Source organism: Lepisma saccharinum, chromosome 29 (genome assembly GCF_977018435.1).
Source record: "Lepisma saccharinum chromosome 29, izLepSacc3.1, whole genome shotgun sequence".
NCBI classification, from domain to species: Eukaryota; Metazoa; Arthropoda; class Insecta; order Zygentoma; family Lepismatidae; genus Lepisma; species Lepisma saccharinum.
Genome location: NC_139257.1, coordinates 11,136,795 through 11,156,361, shown reverse-complemented (window position 1 = coordinate 11,156,361; position 19,567 = coordinate 11,136,795). Strand labels below are relative to the sequence as shown.

Genomic DNA, 19,567 nt, shown 5'->3' with positions numbered 1-19,567 from the left:
AACGTTTATGCTTTTCGACGTTGGGAATGGAGAAAAGGTGGTGGTGAGCGGGTAATTAAGTTCTGGCCACCACAGAGGCGAGGGGACTCACCTAAAACAAGCACCCTGATGGGAACAAAATACTACTATGTCCACGTCGTTGTTCCTGGGTTACACGAAATGTAGTACAGAAACCCGGTTATTTTCTTATGTAGAATCTGATTCTACAATACAAAATGGGGGTTTCCATTTCAAATTTTACAGTTGCCCCCACCTAACCTCCAAGGGAAAGGGGTGGGAAATCAAGTGTGATATCATTGAATAGCTTTCTTTCACTTATTAAACACATATCTTTTTGTTTTCCGATTCGATGTGTATTTCTCACGATATGACCGTTCCGGGACTTTTGGACCACCCGGTATAATCTTAACACATTTAATTTATTAATTATTACTATATTGGATTGAAAGTAATTAATTCCTTTGCCGGAGTGGTCTTCCTAAAGAAGATTCTACGAGGAACAGCATGAATATCAATGCAATATATTCAGATATATGGCCCAATCAAGAGTGCAAAATTTATAATGACATGTTTATTATTCTGATTTAATTTTATATGTGATACAGATAACATATAAACATTAAAAAAAGAACACTGTACTCGTTATTTTAAAAAAAAAGAAGGTAATGGAAGATATAATATAAGAACTCAAGATATTGTAAAAATATATATTTCTTTTAGAACTGAATTTGAAAATTCAAGTGCCTGGTGAAAATTTTCAGACACTATGGCAACTGGGTGCCCTGTATTTTTCTACCCCTGATGAAAGTATTATGGTATTCATTTGAAAATACTGCATGCACTCACCTTTCTGTCTCTGCAGTTAGACAGTCATCTTCAACTAGGAATTCACTCTTCACATCTTCAGAATCTACTTTAACTTTGTCACTCTCATTACTTTTGAACGCAACAGCACCATAATGTGCAATATCATCACTCGTATCCAAATCCTTACTATCCTCTGGCAAAAATTCACTCATTCCAGCATTAGAGTGCAAATATATGTGAAAGTAGCTACCAGCAACATTCCCTGGTTCATCGACTTTCATTTGTTCCTCTTTTGGTTCAGATTTATTAACTGATGATGATGATGGCTGCCAAGTGTTTTCATTTGACTCTTCATGAGGAGAAATATCTTGGGACTCACTCTTTATTGAAAACGTCATGAGGTCAGGATCTAGCTTCAGTAATGAGGGCAAAGCGACAGACTCCATCTGTGATGATGAGGGTGAGAGACTTGAAATCTGAAAAGACATTTTACACACAAACTTCAGATGGTGTTGAAAGTGAAGACAAATTACAATAACAGACACACTTTTGAAAGAGAAGATGTCAACTGGCAATCAAGCTGAGGATTTTAGAATTATGCATCTCATTCATGGATTCCTTCGACTGTTTATCATCTACTTCGAGGGTGGATTAAAATCATTATTTTTATATAAAAAATACGTTGTTTTTTTATTCAAATCATTTTTTTGAAAACCCCATTTGAAATTGCTTCCATGGCTTGTGGCACCATACATTAAAATATATGTTTTTTATATAGCAAGGCTTTATCTAGTAAACTGCCCTGTAAAATATTTTAACAGCTTGATTAAGACAATAAAAAAATATATGTAAATACACATTTTTCTGTTTCTGATACTGTATATATGAACCTACTATGGAAATGTTTGTTACGTATGTTAATGATACTATAATAAATTCAGTGAATATTCTTCCAGTGAAAGTGAAACATCCTGGATGTACTCTATAACTGTATCTTAAGATATATTTATAGTCTTTGTAGCTGAATCTTGGCATTTTTTAAATCATAGTTTGAAAAATATCACCTGCCATGTTTATTTACAATTTAATGATAATGACAGTATTTCCAGTTTAGCATAATTAGTATATTTTTCTACACAAAATGTTTGCTATTTTTGCTCAAAAACTTATTGAAATTTAAATCAAGAGAAATGTAAGTGCATTTACATTTCCTTTTCTATGAGCTTCCCACCATCAGTACATATATTTTGTTTCCATTCTTTTCCTTTCTTAGAGCCTAATAAACACCATTAAATGATTACTACTAGTAGATGTCAGAAGATGAAAAAGAAGAAAATAGAAGGGAGGAACAAGGGACACGGATAAGAGTGTGGAAATTGAAGGATAACATGATAGAAGAGAAATATCAAGAAATATTGGGAACAAAAGTGCCAAGAGATGAACCCAAAGGGGTAGAAACAGAATATATAAGATTTAAACCAGAATTAGTAGAGGCAGCTGAAAAGGTATGTGGTAGGACAAGCAAGAAATGAAAGAAGAAATGAAAGAAGAAAGAAACACCATGGTGGAATGGAAGAAGTAGAGAGGTAGTGGAAAACAAAAATAATGCATTTAGAAAATGGTTTAAAGTTAAATCACAAAATGAACGAAAAGAGAACATGGAAGACAAGAAAGAGGCAAGAACAGTAGTAAAGGAGGAAAGAAGAAAGTAGATGGAAGAATGGGCCAAAGTGCTAGAAGAAGATGCAGATGGGAACAAGAAAGTATTGTATGGACTAGTGAGAGAAAGGAAAAGAGAAAGGGGAGGTAAGGGATAAAAGGGAAACATTGTAGAAGAGGATGAAGAAATAAGGAGAATGTGGACATATCATTTCGAGAAATTGCTGAACGTGAAAAAAGGAAATGAAAATGAAGAAGTGAAGGAAAAAGAAAACCGGAATGAAAAGTGAATCTCACATGGAAAGAAGTGGAGGAAGCTCTGACGAGAGGTAGAGCACCTAGAGTAGATCAAGCACCAGTGGAAATGATACTAGGAGCAGGAGTGATTGGTGTGCAGTGGCTGGATAGAGCATTGAAAGCAGTGTGGCAATAGAGAGAAATGCCAAGAGATTGGACAAAGGGACTAATAGTTCTCATATTCAAGAAGGGTGACAGAAAGGAATGTATAAACTACAGAGGAATAATACTTAGTGCCACTTAGTAAAGGTGTATGAGAAAATATTAGAGAAAATAATACGGGAAGTAACAGAGAGACAAAAGAAAGATCCAGGCAGTGGAGAGGAAATTTTTAAGGAGTTTGGGGAAGACTAGAAGGGATAGAATGAGGAGATCCCACAGACAGTGGGTGTGGTGAAGCTTCAGGACAAGATAGATCAGGAACAAATCAGATGGTCCGGACACATGAAGAAGATGAATGCAGAAAGACTAACAATAAGAGCTTACCATGCACAAGGAGTGGGAATAAGGCCAAGGGCAAGACCAAGATGACGGTGGAAAGAGCAGATAGCGGACAGAGTTAGAAGAATAGGACAAGATTGGAACACCGTGGAAAGAGAGGAGTTGTGGAAGACCAGGAAAAAATGGAGAAGCTTGACTTCTATGCCAACCCAGCCAGAGGTAGGAAACAGCGAAAAGTGATTCTGATATCTACAAAATCCTTATGTACATTACTACAAATTATTTGAAGTGTTTTTTTTTTTTGAAAATCATATGATTTGAATCGTTATTTAAATCAACCTGATTTAAATAAATTCACCTTGTCTACTTCAATATTATTTGTACCTTCTGATTTCACAGAATAATGGAAAATAAAACCATCTGAAATTAAACTCTGATCTGAGACACCATTCTTAATCTTCCAAACAAACTTAAAGAATATAAAAATTGCTAGAAGGAAGTAATCCTTCCAATCTTCTAGATTTGGGTTCAAATTCAGTAATATCTTCTGAATGTGTACCCTGTAAATAGCTATTCTAAAAAAATAAAAAAAAATTGGGTTTGTACGTGAGTTGTTCAATAAAGTGTAGCTTCAACCTACTTCATATCAAACAGCATGATGCATATCTGTTTACTACATAAGGGTCATTCCATGTCAAATCAACCAATAAAAAAATATTTTTGAACCTTTAGGATTCAGATTTTTAAGATTCTTCGTTTATTCATAGTACCTATCAAGAGGACAAAAACTGCCAAATTTAAGATTTTTTGGGCTCATAGTTTTATGCTATCACTGCAGATTTCAAAATTTGACTACCAACAGTGCAACATTTTATAATGGTATGTTTTGAATTTGATTTAATTGATTGATTGATTTGCTTCATTACACTTTGCTTTTATGCTACTTTTGGCTAATTTGTGAAGATGGGGATAAGTTATGATATGATGAATGCACACTCGCATTCATGCCCAGGCCAGGATTCGAACCGAGGACCCCTGGCATTGTAGCGTGATGTGCTAACTACTACACTCTTGAGGCCAGCTATTCCAATTCAGATGATGCAGAAAACACAACAAAGCACTTGCTATTTATTTTTAATGAACTATACTTGGAAATTCAAGTACAGGTGAAGATTTTCAGGCACTCTGTATGTGTCAACCCTTGGCCTGGATCATTGTAAAGGTTTATGTATTGTAATTAGAAATAATATGGATGCTAGATTCTGTTAATGTCATCAAGTTGTGTTTGGGTAATGTCAGGTAACTAAAATGAGCCTCATCATTTGCTAGGTAACTCAGCTGTACAGGCACAGAACCTTGCTGACTTGGAACCAAGATGAACACAACTTACACAGGCAGAGTACAGTGTATCTTGGTATATATTCCTTCTGGCCCAAGTGGCATGATAATGGCCTTTTCCTAATTTGAAGTTTTTCAAGCATATTTTTCTTGTTGGTTAAAGTTGTGATATTATTGGTAGAAGGACTCAGGGGCCATATGGAATCCATGCTGTTACATTAAACTCAGGAAATACTTCTCTGACCAACAGACACATTTTTAACATTTTACATATTCTATTCATTAGACATTACCTATTTGCAGGACCGTAACTAACACATTCTGCCCCCCCCCCCTCACCTCTACCTTCAGTTGCATTCATTTTAAAAAAAAAGCTCTCTTTTTTTAAAATATTAACACACACCTACGTTTATCTGTATTAGGTACATTCGAATGTGAATGTATACCATGCAAAAACTGGCACGAAAGGTTAAGACAACAGACAACCTTTACACGAGTTTTAAGAAGTAAGTCATACCTCGCTAACGAGTCTATGATGTTGAGAAAATATCGCAGAAGTACTTTGTACATTTGTCACAACTTCTCAATGTCCCAGCAGAGCCAAATTACAAGTAGATAATGTTATTAATACATCTAAAATTCTTTTAATGGTTTCGCACTTTTTATCCATACTTTGTTGCAACATTATTAGAACATATTTATGATTTTTGCAGGCTCTATATCACACATAATGCATTCAAGATGTGAGTTCGGAATATTTCCTGTTCTTTGATTGTTTGATTATTTTTTATATTAAATTTTATAAGAATATATTTTTTGTTTTGTTTATTTTTACAAATCATTAATTTTGCCGATACACCATTCAAACCTATCAGGAATCAGCCTGCACGGTTCACAATAAATAGCATCTAATAAAGATGAATAATATAAACAAAATCTCTCTATTCTCTGTCTGGCATAGTGCTAGTGTAATAATAATCAGAGGTGAAATATCACCCGTCTTTCCAGAAAGGTAGTTGTGTTTTACTTGGTTTGGATGATAAAAATTGAAGCTGTAAATACAGACCAATATTGGGATTCACAAAGTCAAAATTTCACTTGTTGCACCTCTTGTAATGATCACATGATTTAAACTACTTGCAAATGAAGTATTTCGTCTAATCTGATAGTTCACTTTATACTTTTCTAGTAATTAACATTTTCTGTTTCTGTTTGTAGGGGCAAAAAAATATTTTAAAATATATCTTAACTCCAAAAGGAAAACTTTCTTAATTTATCATTCTTACTGCACCCCCACCCCCTTTGCACCATGGGGTTTGGAGGGTTGTTATTTACGCCACTGCCTACTTCCATTTTCACTATTATTAACAAGTGAGAATTGAAAATGTATTTGTTTTACCTTTCAGAATTATGGAATAGATATTATAAAATTGGCTATAACTCTTCAGCCAATACTTTATACTGACATATTTCAGTTTTACATGCAATATTGAGAACAAAACAACACTTTAACAATGTAGGGTCCAGGGAGGAGGATATGTCCAATTTTTAAAATTTCCCAAAAATTACGACTTTAAAAAATGTTGCATCATTTCCTTTTCTCCTTTCAAAAATGGGCCTGAAGATTACATATTCTCAAGGAGTGTTTTTTGTCATACTTGCCTGCAAATTTGTTCATACGGATGATATCAGAAGTGAAATTTTGGATTTTTTCCATAAGCTAGGAACACTGCTGCTCTTACACATCATTATCATTATTTCTAACACAAAGTATCAGCCAATTTTCAATGAAACTTTGCATGGCTGTAAGGAATGTAATACTTGTAAATACTACATTTTCTCATTCACTTTGGTCTATTGTGGTGGCCACAGAGGCATACTATACAACTTTTCTGGAATGTCTGGAGTAGCAACGTGCAGAGAGGAAAGCTTGTGGGCGGGGCCAGACTAGGTGGGGAAGGGTGCAGGATGAAAGCAACGAAAGCTGTGCCGTATAATGGCCGTAAAGCAAAACGCTTTCTGCTGCCAATTTCTTTTTATTCTCAACAATGGCCAGTACAGGGGTGCCCACAGGGGGGTTTCATGACGCGCCTGCATCATGGAATTTTTTTTGGGGGGGGGAATTTTATATCCATTCTATATATCTTCACACAAAAATGGGGGGATTGTATTGTTTGATTGACTTGTTATTGATTTTTAGTTTTGGTTATTATGTATAGTTTTTCTACCTACCTGTGGATGATCGCGGCGATAGGGTTGAAATGAAATGCCTTTAGAATCAGTTTGGATGAAGGGGGGACGTGGTATTCGCATTAATACAAGGTTAGTGGAGCAGACAAACTGTGCAGAATAAGGTTGACTAACAATAGCAGTGAGCCTAAAGTATCTAAAGAAAACATATATTGCTTAAATATGTCTGTATTATACCGTGTTGCAAAAACAGGGGGACAGGGGGTCATTGCCCACCCCCCCAACCTTCGACGGAAGTCAATTCTAGGATAGCAAGGGGACAAACTTTGACGGCCAAGGGCATCTGCAGGGGAGCACAGAGGAGCAATTACCCTTCGATTTCAAATTCTATGCAAATAAAAATACGTTTTGTAAAATGTTGTTGCTTGCTTCGCTCGCATTATCTGCTTTTCTAGTTTTCGTCAAGTTCAGAGCTTTAGCTAGGAGTGGAAGGAGTCGGCCATGGGCGCTGAATGATCTAAAAATAGTTGTAAAAGAGAGAATGCCATTGCGTCCAGTGAAATTATTTGCACCAAATTAAATCACTATTGTTTTCAATTGCAAAAAATTTGATCTAAAAGTTTTCTTACTCACTTCGCTCGCATTCTGCTTCATTTCTGTAATGTAATGTATTTAAATAATATGTGTAGTATATTTGTATTGAATAAACTTTCAATACGTACACAATTTAGTGTTAGCTTGTTGATTTTGATTTGATTTAGTTTATTTTACTTCGCGTTTTGTGCCTCTTGGCTAATTTGCGAAGATGGGGATGAGTGATGAAATGATGAAATTGATGAATGGACATTCACAAACAACCAAGCCCGACCGGGATTCGAACCCGGGACCCTTGGCGTCGCAGCGCGATGTGCTAACCACTTGGCCACAGGGTCGGGCTGTTAGCTTGTTGAATATGTATTTTCTATTTTATGTCGCATATATGTAAAGCACATGTTGTCCGTGAAAGTTAGACATGTATCTTCGGAATGCATTTATCATTCAATTTCTGCCATTGAAAAATACAGTTTTTGTGCTTGTTTTCCATTATTAGCTAATGCGAAATTGACGGTTTTGAAAAATGTTTCATATCATTTGTTCCAAACAAATGCTTTTGCACAGACTTCTAACCCCTTTGCACAATTTATGAGGATAATAACATCTTTGTTACTACTACTACTACTACTGGTAGTAGCAGTAATAATAATAATAAATCCATTATTAATGTTATTATTATTATTATTATTGGTATGTCTATCCTGGTACTTGCCCCCACGAGACAAAATTCGTGGTTGCACATCTTGTATTCCATTTTTCCACAAATTTTGTCTCACAAAAAATAAAAATTGAGTAATTAATTTGGCATAAACGGGGGGGAGTGCATCATGGGCCATGGGGGGATAGGCACCCCTGGGACAGTGTATTGTTTTACACAAATAAATAATATTGCGCGTTTATTGTCTTTTAAGAAAACAATGCAATGCAAGAACGCCAGTAGTTACCATAAAACATCATGCATTGTGAAATAATATTAAAATATTAATGAATACTGAGAATATATTTATTTTGCCGCAGCTGCAGTAATCAACTCATCTATGCATCAAACATGCAAATACCCAATATTGGGCTATTTTCAACTTTCAAAATGCCCCTGCATATATTTCTATTCACCACTCAGTACCTTTCATGTTATATCATGAACAGACTGCATGCAATATCTGCTTCTAAGGGCTGTGTCGTGAAATCCTCCACCCTTGATTTGTAGCACATTTCTTTGTCCAAAATAAAGTTTCTTCTAAGAAAGGAAGATTTTAAATAGTGAGGAAGGAAATTTTTAGAGATCTACGTGCTACGAAACTTACATTTTTGTAATGTTAAAATTCCTTACCTACGTAACGTACATGTCTTTAAAGGGACTCTATAGAAAAAGGCGGGTAGCCGGAGCATAGCAGAGGCGGGGCCACGGTAAGAGTAGGCCAATTACCCCAGGGGTTGAGCCCGAAATCGGGGTACCATTTTTATGAAATTCTCTTGTTTAGTTCTGAAAAAGCGACAGAGCCAAAGCGACTGTTATATATCCATCGGTACAGGTGCAGGTGGCTGGCAGGTTGCTGGTATGAAATTGACATGGCCACAAGTAGACTTCCACCTTGCAACTTTAAACGGCTGTATCTGCACTTTAAATGGCTGTTCACTCATAAATATTTGTTTCCGTGCTCGAGAATTTGCAACATACAATCATCCTAAAAAAAAAAAAAAAAAAATCCCTAGCGAAATTGAGGGTGGAGGATTTCACGATGGACCCCTTCTACACAATAAATATAAGCTTTACAGCAAGACAAAATGTGCGAGTGAAGCAAACTTAAAAACGTTTAAATCTACAAGTATTTCTATGCAAACTAACAATACTATTAATTTAGAAGGCACTAACAGTTTCAAAGAGGTAAACAATTCGTCTGGATGTTTTGCAGGATATTTTTTAGAAATAGGACATATTTGGTTTTTGGAGTAGCATAGTAGAACACAGGCCAGGACACTCAAAAAAAAAAAAAAAAGGACTCAAAAAAAAAAAAAGGACTGTCTTGAGAAAATCAGTACACCCTAACATAGCTATGTGTTCTCACTTCCTCACTAACTGCAGTGTGCTCTGTCTTTCGCCGCATTGATACTTTTCTTGTTACATGTTTAGGTACATGGGGGATAACTGTACATCAAACACATGACTGATGTTAGCATTGTAATATTACATGGCTTAAAAATGCAGCAGAACTGTGCACCTCTGCTAAGATCAAAGACAAAGAAAGAACGTTCAGCTACACATAAGCACTCATATGCAATATAGCCTAATTCAAGAATCTGTTTGAACATAATAAATCAGCTTTCAATCTTTATCCCAGGGCTTGTTCCTATGTTCTAGGATACACAACTGTACATGTAGGACTAGGGTTACCAGATCGCTATAAGGGAAATGTAGAACATGTTGTCCGAAAATGTAGTACACAAAACATTCGCAATAAATAACATATTTCTACGGAACACGTTAAAAAGTCATTTAAAATGACACTTTTTGAGTTTAAAAAAAATGAATTCATAACGAATTCTTAACTGTACTGTAATATACTAAACGGCTAGACTCTACTTTACGTCCTTATTGCCATATGGTAGCAACTGATGAGAGTTAACAACACTGCAGGCTCGTCTTTCTGTACACATTGTGAATGTGTGTGCTTTGCTTGTTTGCGTTCTGCGTGGTGATTGCTTCTTTGCATCTCGGTGCGTTGTGCGTGTGTATGGTGCAAGAAAAAGAACAGGTTCCAAAAACTTGTAGATAGTGTAAAATAAGTTTATCCCCAGTAAAAATTTTGTGCATCATTCAAAACCATGCTTACAGACAGGCAGCTTGTCTTCGGGTAAGTACATTTTTTCTTTTTACACTTCCTGTTCACGATAGCCCTACTAACCATTCACAGGTAGCTCCACGAACCATTCACGGGTAGCCCCATGAACCATTCACGATGGCCCCACAAACCATTCACGTTAGCCCCAAAAACCCTGAACGGGTAGCCCCACAAACCATTCACGTTAGCTCCAAAAACGATGCATGGGTATCCCCACAAACCATTCACAATAGCCCCATGAACCATTCACGGGAACGAGGTATGCCTACGAGGTTAGGTTAGGCCTGTTAGGTTAGGTTCCATTAGCACTCATTTCACCCCTAAATATGTGCTTCATCATCGAATTTTCTCAGTACGTTCAATTACGCATATCTGGAAAAAATCGTTTTTAATCGATTTCCTCCTCCAGGTAATTTTTCCTCGCTTTGGGATTTATGTTGTTGAATTCCTTATACAATAAGCTTTCCAACGAGATATGACACATATTCCTTAGGAAAAGGACATAAAGTAGAGTCTTACCTACTAAACAATGTACTTCTACTACATGTTTTAACTGGTACTTCTCAGAAGAGAAAATTTTCTCAAAATTGCAGGTTTTGTCAAAAATATATTGATGACACCAAACTTTTTACAGATGTGAAAAAAAATCTCTCATGGGTCCACTGTGCTGATGGTAGTGAAAGTAGTCTCTCACATTTGCATTATGACCTGTAATGGCTAACAAATATTCAGCATTTACCATAGTTTGAAATGGTATTTTTAGTTTAATTACAGGATATCTACCAAAATATCAAATCTAAAATTCTTGTCTTTACCAGGACGTTTCTTGACCTTTTTTTTCATTTTAGTTAACATTTATTTATTTAATCCCTACTTAGGTAAAGTTGGAAATTAGCAAATAAGAAAATACATATTTATGATATTTAATGAAAAGCCCCTACCAAATGGGCAGTTAAGATTAAAACTGAAGCTGTATTTTACAAAAGAATTAGACTTGCTTTATATATTAATGCATCCTGGACTGCATTTGGCAGACTAGCGAGGTTCTGGCACCTGGATTCACAGCCAGAATAATCTTATGTGGCGCTTGTGTTGTCATCCTTATCTGAATGTGATTGTTTCTTCATCCATCTTACCTCACCACCATTCATACTCATCTTCACGATTAGCCAAAGGGGCAGAAATGTGAAGTAAAATAAATTAAATCAACCAGTCAGTAATTGTGATAGCAAAATCTCTTGACTGCAAGTATAATTTCCTGATTTTTATTGACTTCTTGACTTACTTGTTGATTTCTTTACTTCTTCTTGACTTTCATGGCTTTCTTGACTGGTAGACACCCTGAATAACTCAGTATTTACAATCAAAAATATTGAATAAGAATGGGAAACACTTTCTTCCATCAGTATAAACCCCAAGGCTAGAAATTCTACTCAGGCACTGAACAGTAACATCAGAATGTAGACTCAAAACTTTGTTCATTAGTTGCTTCCATATTCTTGTGTGTTCTCTAGCAGGACAAACTTTTATTTGCATTTTGGGCAATGGACTTGTAACTTGCATGATATCCCATTGTTCAACGAAACATGTACGTATTTTCCTAATTAATATTATGTAAAAAAAGGTAAAGTGTTCCCCTGTGCTCAGCACCATGCCATGAATGCATATAGGGGGTGTGGGGGTAACGCCCCACACTTTCTTGATCCGGTCATGAGAGGGGGTGATGTGATCAGCATCATGATCATGCCCCTGACCACCTTTACTACCCAGGGTTTCCCCCAGGTACCCATGTCATTCGATGCTGGGTGGGCGCCGGGGCCGCTTCCAACATTAGAACAGTTCCCGGATTTGAACCGGCTGGGGATCGAACCCGTGACCTTGAGCATGGTAGTCAGACGCGTTACCGACTGAGCCACCGCGGCCTACACCGACTGAGCCACCGCGGCCTACATAATATTATGTGACGTTCAAAATATAGGACATTTATGATAGTTTTCAAATGCCTGCCGGACGCCAGACATAAGGCTAAATACGTAGGATATATGCGGGAAAAACCGGACGTCTGGTAACCTTACATAGGACGTATGTCAGGATAGGATAAAGCCCTTTGGATGTTATCTAGTAGTTGTAAAAAGTTGAACAGTAGTATTTGTAATCTCATTCAAAATCTATCATTAGCTTCTTGTGATTATGCTAAACATTAACTCTATTATGCTCTTGTAATAAAAGTGTTAAATTGCTACTCCTCTTCAACACTTCTTTAAAAATACATTTTGAATCAAAACATCAGCAAAACCTAAATTTAACCAAGTAACATATAGAAAAACTTGCTGATCTGTATGGCTCATTCCTGATTTGATGTAGAAAGGGATACATACATTGTAAGAGAGAATACACAATTTTGAAAAAAATATTTGACAGAAAACTATCGTAACTGGAAAATGTTTGGTCTCACTGCAGAACATGGGTTGCTTTTTTCCTCTACATACACAAACAAAATTTATATCCCCTGAAAGTACGTACATTCTGCTTCCATTTTCCGGTGTTATTTTTCCGATTACTATTACATTTTTGTGCATAAAAAATGTTTTTCCTGCTTCTAAAAGCAATTCATTTCTCGGTAAATTTCTCCATTCCTTCGCGTCCATATGGTTTCCGCACAGTTTCTTTTATTATTTCAGACGAGGAATGCCTATGGTGACCTGGGGTAATTATTGGACACAGAAAATCGGAGTAAATATTGGACAGGGACCAAACACCATGTTGTATCATAATTTATTACATCTAACCAACCAACATTTGTTACTTGCATATCCAGCAATGCTCTGATTAATTATTGGGATGATATTTGTACATTTTCTCAAAAAATATATTAATAACCCAAAGCACTTTAAAAAAATGGTTTTAACTTCTTTCAAATGAAACAAAATTGTGTATATGTTTGTTTTCTTTTACTTGATCTTGAATTTTGTAATGCCCAGTCCTGGGTATGTGTATGAAGGTGGATTCTGCTGAAAAACACCATTGTAGGATGAACAGTAACAGTATGACATGCATGTTTAGTTATGGGGTAATTATTAGACACAGTGAGTAATTGGTGGACATGCTATGGGGTAATTATTGGACAGCTTGATTATTGGACTTCAACAGGTACTGGCGGTCAGCGCAACCAAAGAGTGAAATTGTGAAAACACTGTATGTTTTTTATGGTCCTGTGAATCAGGTAATCCATTTCAAATAACTTGTAATGATGAAGTAAGGTCAATGTTTGAAAGTATCTCTAGTGCCTCCCCGATGGTGCAGTGGTAGCGTAGTTGCCTTCTAATCAAGGGGTCCCAGGTTCAATAGCCGGTGGAAGCACATAGTGGTTCGGATCCCACTTTAAACTGTAGGTCTAGTCACGATTAGTCTTACTGTGCATAAAATTGACTTAAAACACCAAATCAAAATAAAGTATCTCTAGACTCAGGAATGAAATGAGAACTAAAAGTGGTAAACCTTGTAAGTGTCAAAAGTAAAAGTGTTGGGAAATCGCATCATCCGGCACATCAGCCCTTAAGAACGTGCATACTAGTGACCTCTTTACATGCCCTTTGAACTACTTAGAGGGCTACCAGCCACATTTCACATTTACCACATTATAAAGCATGGCACATTTCACAGTTTAACGTGGAAAACGGTGTTTGAATTAATGTGGCACTTACAGCGTTTACCAATTTTAGTCTTCAAATATTCCTTACTCCGCAGTCTGATCGTGTAATGATTGAAGATGATGTGGAAAATAACAACCTAGTGTAAGCCTATAGCATCTCAATATGCTTTGTTGCAGTGTGTTTGATTAAAAGACATTTGTGCAATGTTTGTAGGCCTACTTGAACAAAGAAGCTGTCTAAAAAGTTTAAAAGTTTAAAGTTTTGAAAAGTTATGTATTTAGTTTTTAGGTATAACTGTATTTAGTTCTAATCAGTTTAGTTAGTTAGTTGTAGTTTGGTGACAGACAGCCCCTCAATATGCTTAAATTTACTTGTTATAGTTTGTGTGATTAAAAAACACCATTTGTGCAATGTTTGTACTTGAACAAAGCACAAATTATTAACAAAAATACGTTAAAAGTATTTAATTTTGTCGAAATTTAATACTTTTAACGTATTTTTGTTTATAGATAGTGAGTAATACGCATGTAACCAATATGCTAGAAATTATTAAAAGGTTGCCTGAAAAACTAAAAGTTTTGCTAATTTTTACTAGATTTCACTGTTATACATTTTTTACAGCAGTCATGTGGTGTTCAATAATTAACTCAAACACAGCACCTATAGTACACACCGTTGTCCAGCATCTACCCCCTATGGCTCATCTCTGTGCTGTGCAGAACAGATTGAAAACTACTGTCCAATATATACCCCACTGTGTCCAACAATTACCCCAAGGGCGGGGTAATTGTTGGACACAGTTTTATTTTTGTTTCTACTCCTGAAAGGAATTAATAAATTTCAACAATGGTACCCGACAGATATATCAAATAGTAATTACCAAAAAAAAGTACTGGCTAGAAAAGTACATAAATGTGGGAGCTATGGTAAAAGTTTGATTTTTCTCCAATATTTACCCCTGGTCACCCAACAAGGTTTGGTTAGGCCTGTTCGGTTAGGTTCCAATAGCATAAATACAATGAAAAATGTTTTTCCGGTAATGGTTCCAATTGTTTTATGATTTCTCCTAGCACAAAGACTAATTATCGTAGAATTTTGGAAATCATTGTCACACGAAATTTGAACCTTTCTTAAAGTAATGAGCACTGTTTCGACTCGAAAAAAGTTATTTATGTTGAAAAAAAAAAAAACAGTACTAATCTGATATTCCCCGGACAGATTTCTTAATTTTTACTTACGGTTATATGTTCCTGTAGCATTGTCTAACATCTGGAAGGTATTTTGTGTGATGTAACGGATTTCTTCAAATTTAAAAGTTTGGGGCTCATTTGGGGCAGGGTAACTCCGGCCAATTTCTAACATGTCATTAACAGGGACTGTATAGATAAAGCCGGGGAGCCGGAGTGGAGTGGAGGCGGGGCCACGTTAGCGGTTGGGGGCAGTCGTTAATTACCTCAGGGGCGGAGCCCGGAATTGGTGGGAAATTTGGACTCAAAAATTTCAAACAAAAATATTTTTTAGTTTAAATTTCCCACCGACTCCAGGACGAAAAATGTGAATACACCTTAAAGAATGTTCCGCGAAGGAGATAGGTAAGTACAAATGTCAAAAATTGACAAAACGAAGAAGTTATAGGTGTCCTGGGAATAACAGATTTTTACCAAAATAGTAAATGTTTACTATCCTTCGGACACCTATAACTTCTTAGTTTCGTCAATTATTGACATTTCTACTTACCTATCTGCTTCGTGGATCATTTTTTAACGTGTATTGACGTTTTTTTGATCAATTGTTTTTTTTTAAAAAAGTGTTTCTGTAACTGAAGAACGTACGTTTCCGCAAATGGTTTGTGGGGCTGCTACGCATATTTTTTTCGAAACCAATTTTTAACTATTGTAACCTATTGTGACCCTACCTAACCTAAACTTACCGGAAATGGTTTGTGGGGCTATGCGTCAATGGTTGAATTTCCTCTATGAAACATTCCCACATCACACAAAACACCTTCCAGATGTTAGACAATACTACATGAACTTAATGCGGTAAGTAGTTTCTTCTGTAGAAATGAAGAAATCTGTCCGAAGGATAGTAAACTAGTACCAATTGCTAAAACTACGCAGTATGTGTTAACAGACATACATCAAAATCGAACCATGTAAAAATTGCATTCGTAGCATGATGAAATCGCAATAAAACAAAAGGAACTTGGGCCGTTTTTCCGATTACTAACTTCAAACCATAACCATAAAATTATGAACAGCTTTCCTCCTAAGCAGCCCATATTCTGCAGTTTTACCCGGTAACAGTTTCAAAGATCGGAGACACATTAAAATCACATATTTTGTGTTTTGCATGGTTCGTACTTACCAACTGTGTATTGCGGAACATATATCGAGGTGCCCTTATGCTATTTACATGAAAACAGTAACACTTTACTATACCTGAGACGGATTCCTTCAAATTTACAGGAGAAAGTACTTATGGAATTCATTTTCTGGAGTGTTGTTGATGTTCCGGAATGTAGTTTTGGTCCATTTTAACGCGAATCCATGTGGTTTTATACCAAAATTTCTCTCCAACGTGCTATTTCTGCTCCCGCCATTTGCTTTTTACTCGAGAGCACTATACACGCTATTTGCTTTGTGGACGAGAGTACAATGCGTGGTATGCGTAAACCCCATAGCACGGCCCCGTAGTCAGTGATTCAAGCCACGCGGTGTTATCTCTAGAAGATGATGTGTCGAGGATGCGCCGTGAAGTTGTTGCCAGGTGTGGAAGATGTGGTTGAATTTTTAAGAGAGCACTATACGCGCTATTTGTGCGCGGCCATTTGCTTTGTGGAGGAGAGTACAATGCGTTGTACGCGTAAACCCGGATTTCTTCAAATTTACAGGAGAAAGTACTTATACCAGTACTTACGCAAATAATTTTCTGTAGCGTTGTTGATGTTCAGGAATGTAGTTTTGATCCATTTTAATGTGAATGCATGTGGTTTTCTACGAAAATCTATTTCCAACGCACTATTGCTGCTGCTACAAGCCGATGTTGTCCGTATATGCTAAATTGAACAAAAGGAGTGCTAATGGAACCTAACCTAACAGGCCTAACCTAACCTAGTAGGCATACCTCATCCCCGTAAGTAAGTAAAAAAGTCAATTTAAAATTCCTAAATTGTTTTTAATTTGGAATTTTTTTTCTTAAACTATGCTTGCCTTACCTAACCTAACGTCAATGGTTTGTTCCTGAGGTGTTTTTTTTTTTTCAAATTTTGTATTTTTTTTTATTTGAGCCTACTTTGAAATCTGGCCCGAAAGTAGGTATTTTTCGGTAAAGGAGCTTGCAACACTGCATGCACAATCCAAATCGACAAAACACTGGCACAACCAACGATAAGCTATCACCATGTTGTGTGTGGAAATAAACAAGAACAGTAAGTACTCGTAAATGTAATAAATATACATTATTTTCGTTACGAATTTCATTATTTCACCTAAATAAGTGTTCCGGAATGCAGAATAGTACGTTAGCAATGTAAAAAAGTGCGAAAGAAATCATTCCCAGGTGTCTCAGGTATAGTAAAGTAGTACTCAAGTTGTGGGTATGAAGTGTTTCAACCTTCTTCACCGAAAAATAATTATTATCGTGTTTGTCACTGTTGGAAATTATACATTATGCACAGTTATCTGACGGATAGCCCCACGAACCATTTCCGATAAAGGTAGGTTACGTTAGGCAAGCATATATATAAAAAAAGGAGTTCGAAACCCTGACAGTGGCTTACGTCATCAAACGAACGCAGCATCTGGTTGTCGTAGGGCAATCAAATGAAAGCAATTACAATTGTGCGTCGGTGAGATATTTCTCTTGAAAAATACATGATTTCCTGGTCAAATATATTCCACGATGAAAGAAAATACCTCAACGAACGTTGTAAACATTGGAAACCCATTTCCGGGTACTAGTTTACCAGGGTGCGAAATTTCTGGTCGCCAGGTCGCCATTGGCGACCAAAAGTTTTGGGCTGGCGACTAAAATTTCGTTGTTTCAAATGTGTGTCAAACATGCCTGAAGACTTCACCTCTTGAGAGAAATGGCAGAAGTTGTAGAAGAAATTATAAAACTGAGTGATATCCACACTATTAGGTGGTTAGCCAGCAAAGAACATGCAAAAAAGAGCTCTCTTGTAATCATGCAAAGCTGTTGTGACCCATCTTGAACAGGTGGCCCATAGAAAAGACAATGTTGGCGCTAAAGCTAAGGATTTGCTGAAAAGTTTGAAGCAATTTAAATTGGTTAAGCTTCTGTACTTCCTTTTGGATTTCTACGGGAAATTGAACCCTTTAAGCGTGACACTACAAAATAAGAATCTTTTGATTTCATCTCTGAAAATAAGAATTGAACACTGTATTTCAGTTTTGGCTGACCTGGAACAACATTTCTTGGACCATGTATCCATTTCAGGGAAGATCAGGGATGTGCAAGAGTTTCAGACTGTTAGAGGAAACTTAATTAACAATCCGAAGGTGTACATCACAGAAACATTGCCGTCTATGTCAACAGATGCGATTGCATCTCTGCATGTTTTCGACACCTTGGGTTGCCCTCCCAAAGAAAATATTTTTCAGTTTGGGATAGAAGAAATAAAGAAGCTCTACATATACTTGAACCCGAGCCTTTATAATGAGAAATAATGGATGTTCTGTCAGCAGAGTGGACAGAATACAAACTTTTGTTTCCTTCTCCAGCTTTGAATCAGACGCTGGAGAAGATACACAGTGCAGAGTGTTCAGCAAGATTCCCCAACTTGCTCCAGATTTTGACATTTTGTACTGTTCTACCAATGAGCACAGCTTCATGTGAGAGAGGTTTTAGCTGTCACAACAGACTCAACACTACTTACAGGAACTCTCTGAAGACTGAGACACTGGATGATTTGCTCAGAGTTTCCGTAAACGGAACCCCCCCCCCCCCATCCTCCCTGTCAGAGTTTGACTCAGCAGCTGCGATTAATAAGTGGTACTTCAGTGCAGAACGAGAGCGCTACACAAACATTAATGTTTAATAATTGCTCATATTTTTATTATTTATCAATATAATAGTGGCGACCAAAGATTTTAGTCCGGCGACTGATTTCAAACTTGAAATTTCATGCCCTGAGTTTACTATCCTTCGGACACATTTATTTATTTTTACAGAAGAAACTACTTACTGTAATAAGTTCCTGTAGCATTGTCGAACATCAGGAAGGTGTTTTGTGTGATGTGGGAATGTTTCATAGCTGAAATTCATGTTGTTTGTTGAAAATTAATTCTCCCACGGAGAATAGCTTGCCCCACGAACCATTGGCGTGTGGATAGGTTAGTTCTGTTAGGTTAGGAAACATAGTTAAAATTTGGTGTTGTGTTAGTATCAGTATCAAGAAATTGGAAATAATTGCGAACCATTGGCGCTAGCCCCATGAACCATTGGCGCGTGGTTAGGTTAGTTCTGTTAGGTTAGGAAACATAGTTAAAATTTCATCAAAACAACGTTGATACACCTTCAGGAATGTTCCGCGAAGCAGATACGTAAGTACGAATGTCAAAAATTGACAAAACGAAAAAATTAGAGGTGTCCGAAGGATAGTAAATTTTTACCAAACATTTTACTGGAACATCTCTTTTTAATCCTTCCAATTCAGATATGTACGAACTTTTCTTCTTTCGCATGATCGCATCTCCACAATCTTCCGTAATTTTCAAAGTTGCC

The 19,567-nt window shown here is 36.6% G+C and overlaps 1 protein-coding gene across 3 annotated transcripts in view; it reads right to left on the bottom strand.

The window, feature by feature from the left end:
* The window catches only part of LOC145981361 (uncharacterized), a 29,831-nt gene that overhangs the window by 7,972 nt on the left and 2,292 nt on the right, over positions 1-19,567 (bottom strand). Inside the window, exons 1-2 of one of the 3 annotated variants that reach the window (XM_083114595.1) lie at positions 16,261-16,388; positions 847-1,283 (exon numbers count right to left, since the gene is read on the bottom strand). In XM_083114595.1, the coding sequence (XP_082970721.1) occupies positions 847-1,253 (407 nt within the window). In that variant the 5' untranslated portion in view covers positions 1,254-1,283; positions 16,261-16,388. Of the gene's footprint in view, positions 1-779; positions 1,284-16,260; positions 16,389-19,567 lie in introns of those variants that run through there. The other 2 variants (XM_083114594.1, XM_083114596.1) reach the window with 2 other exon arrangements.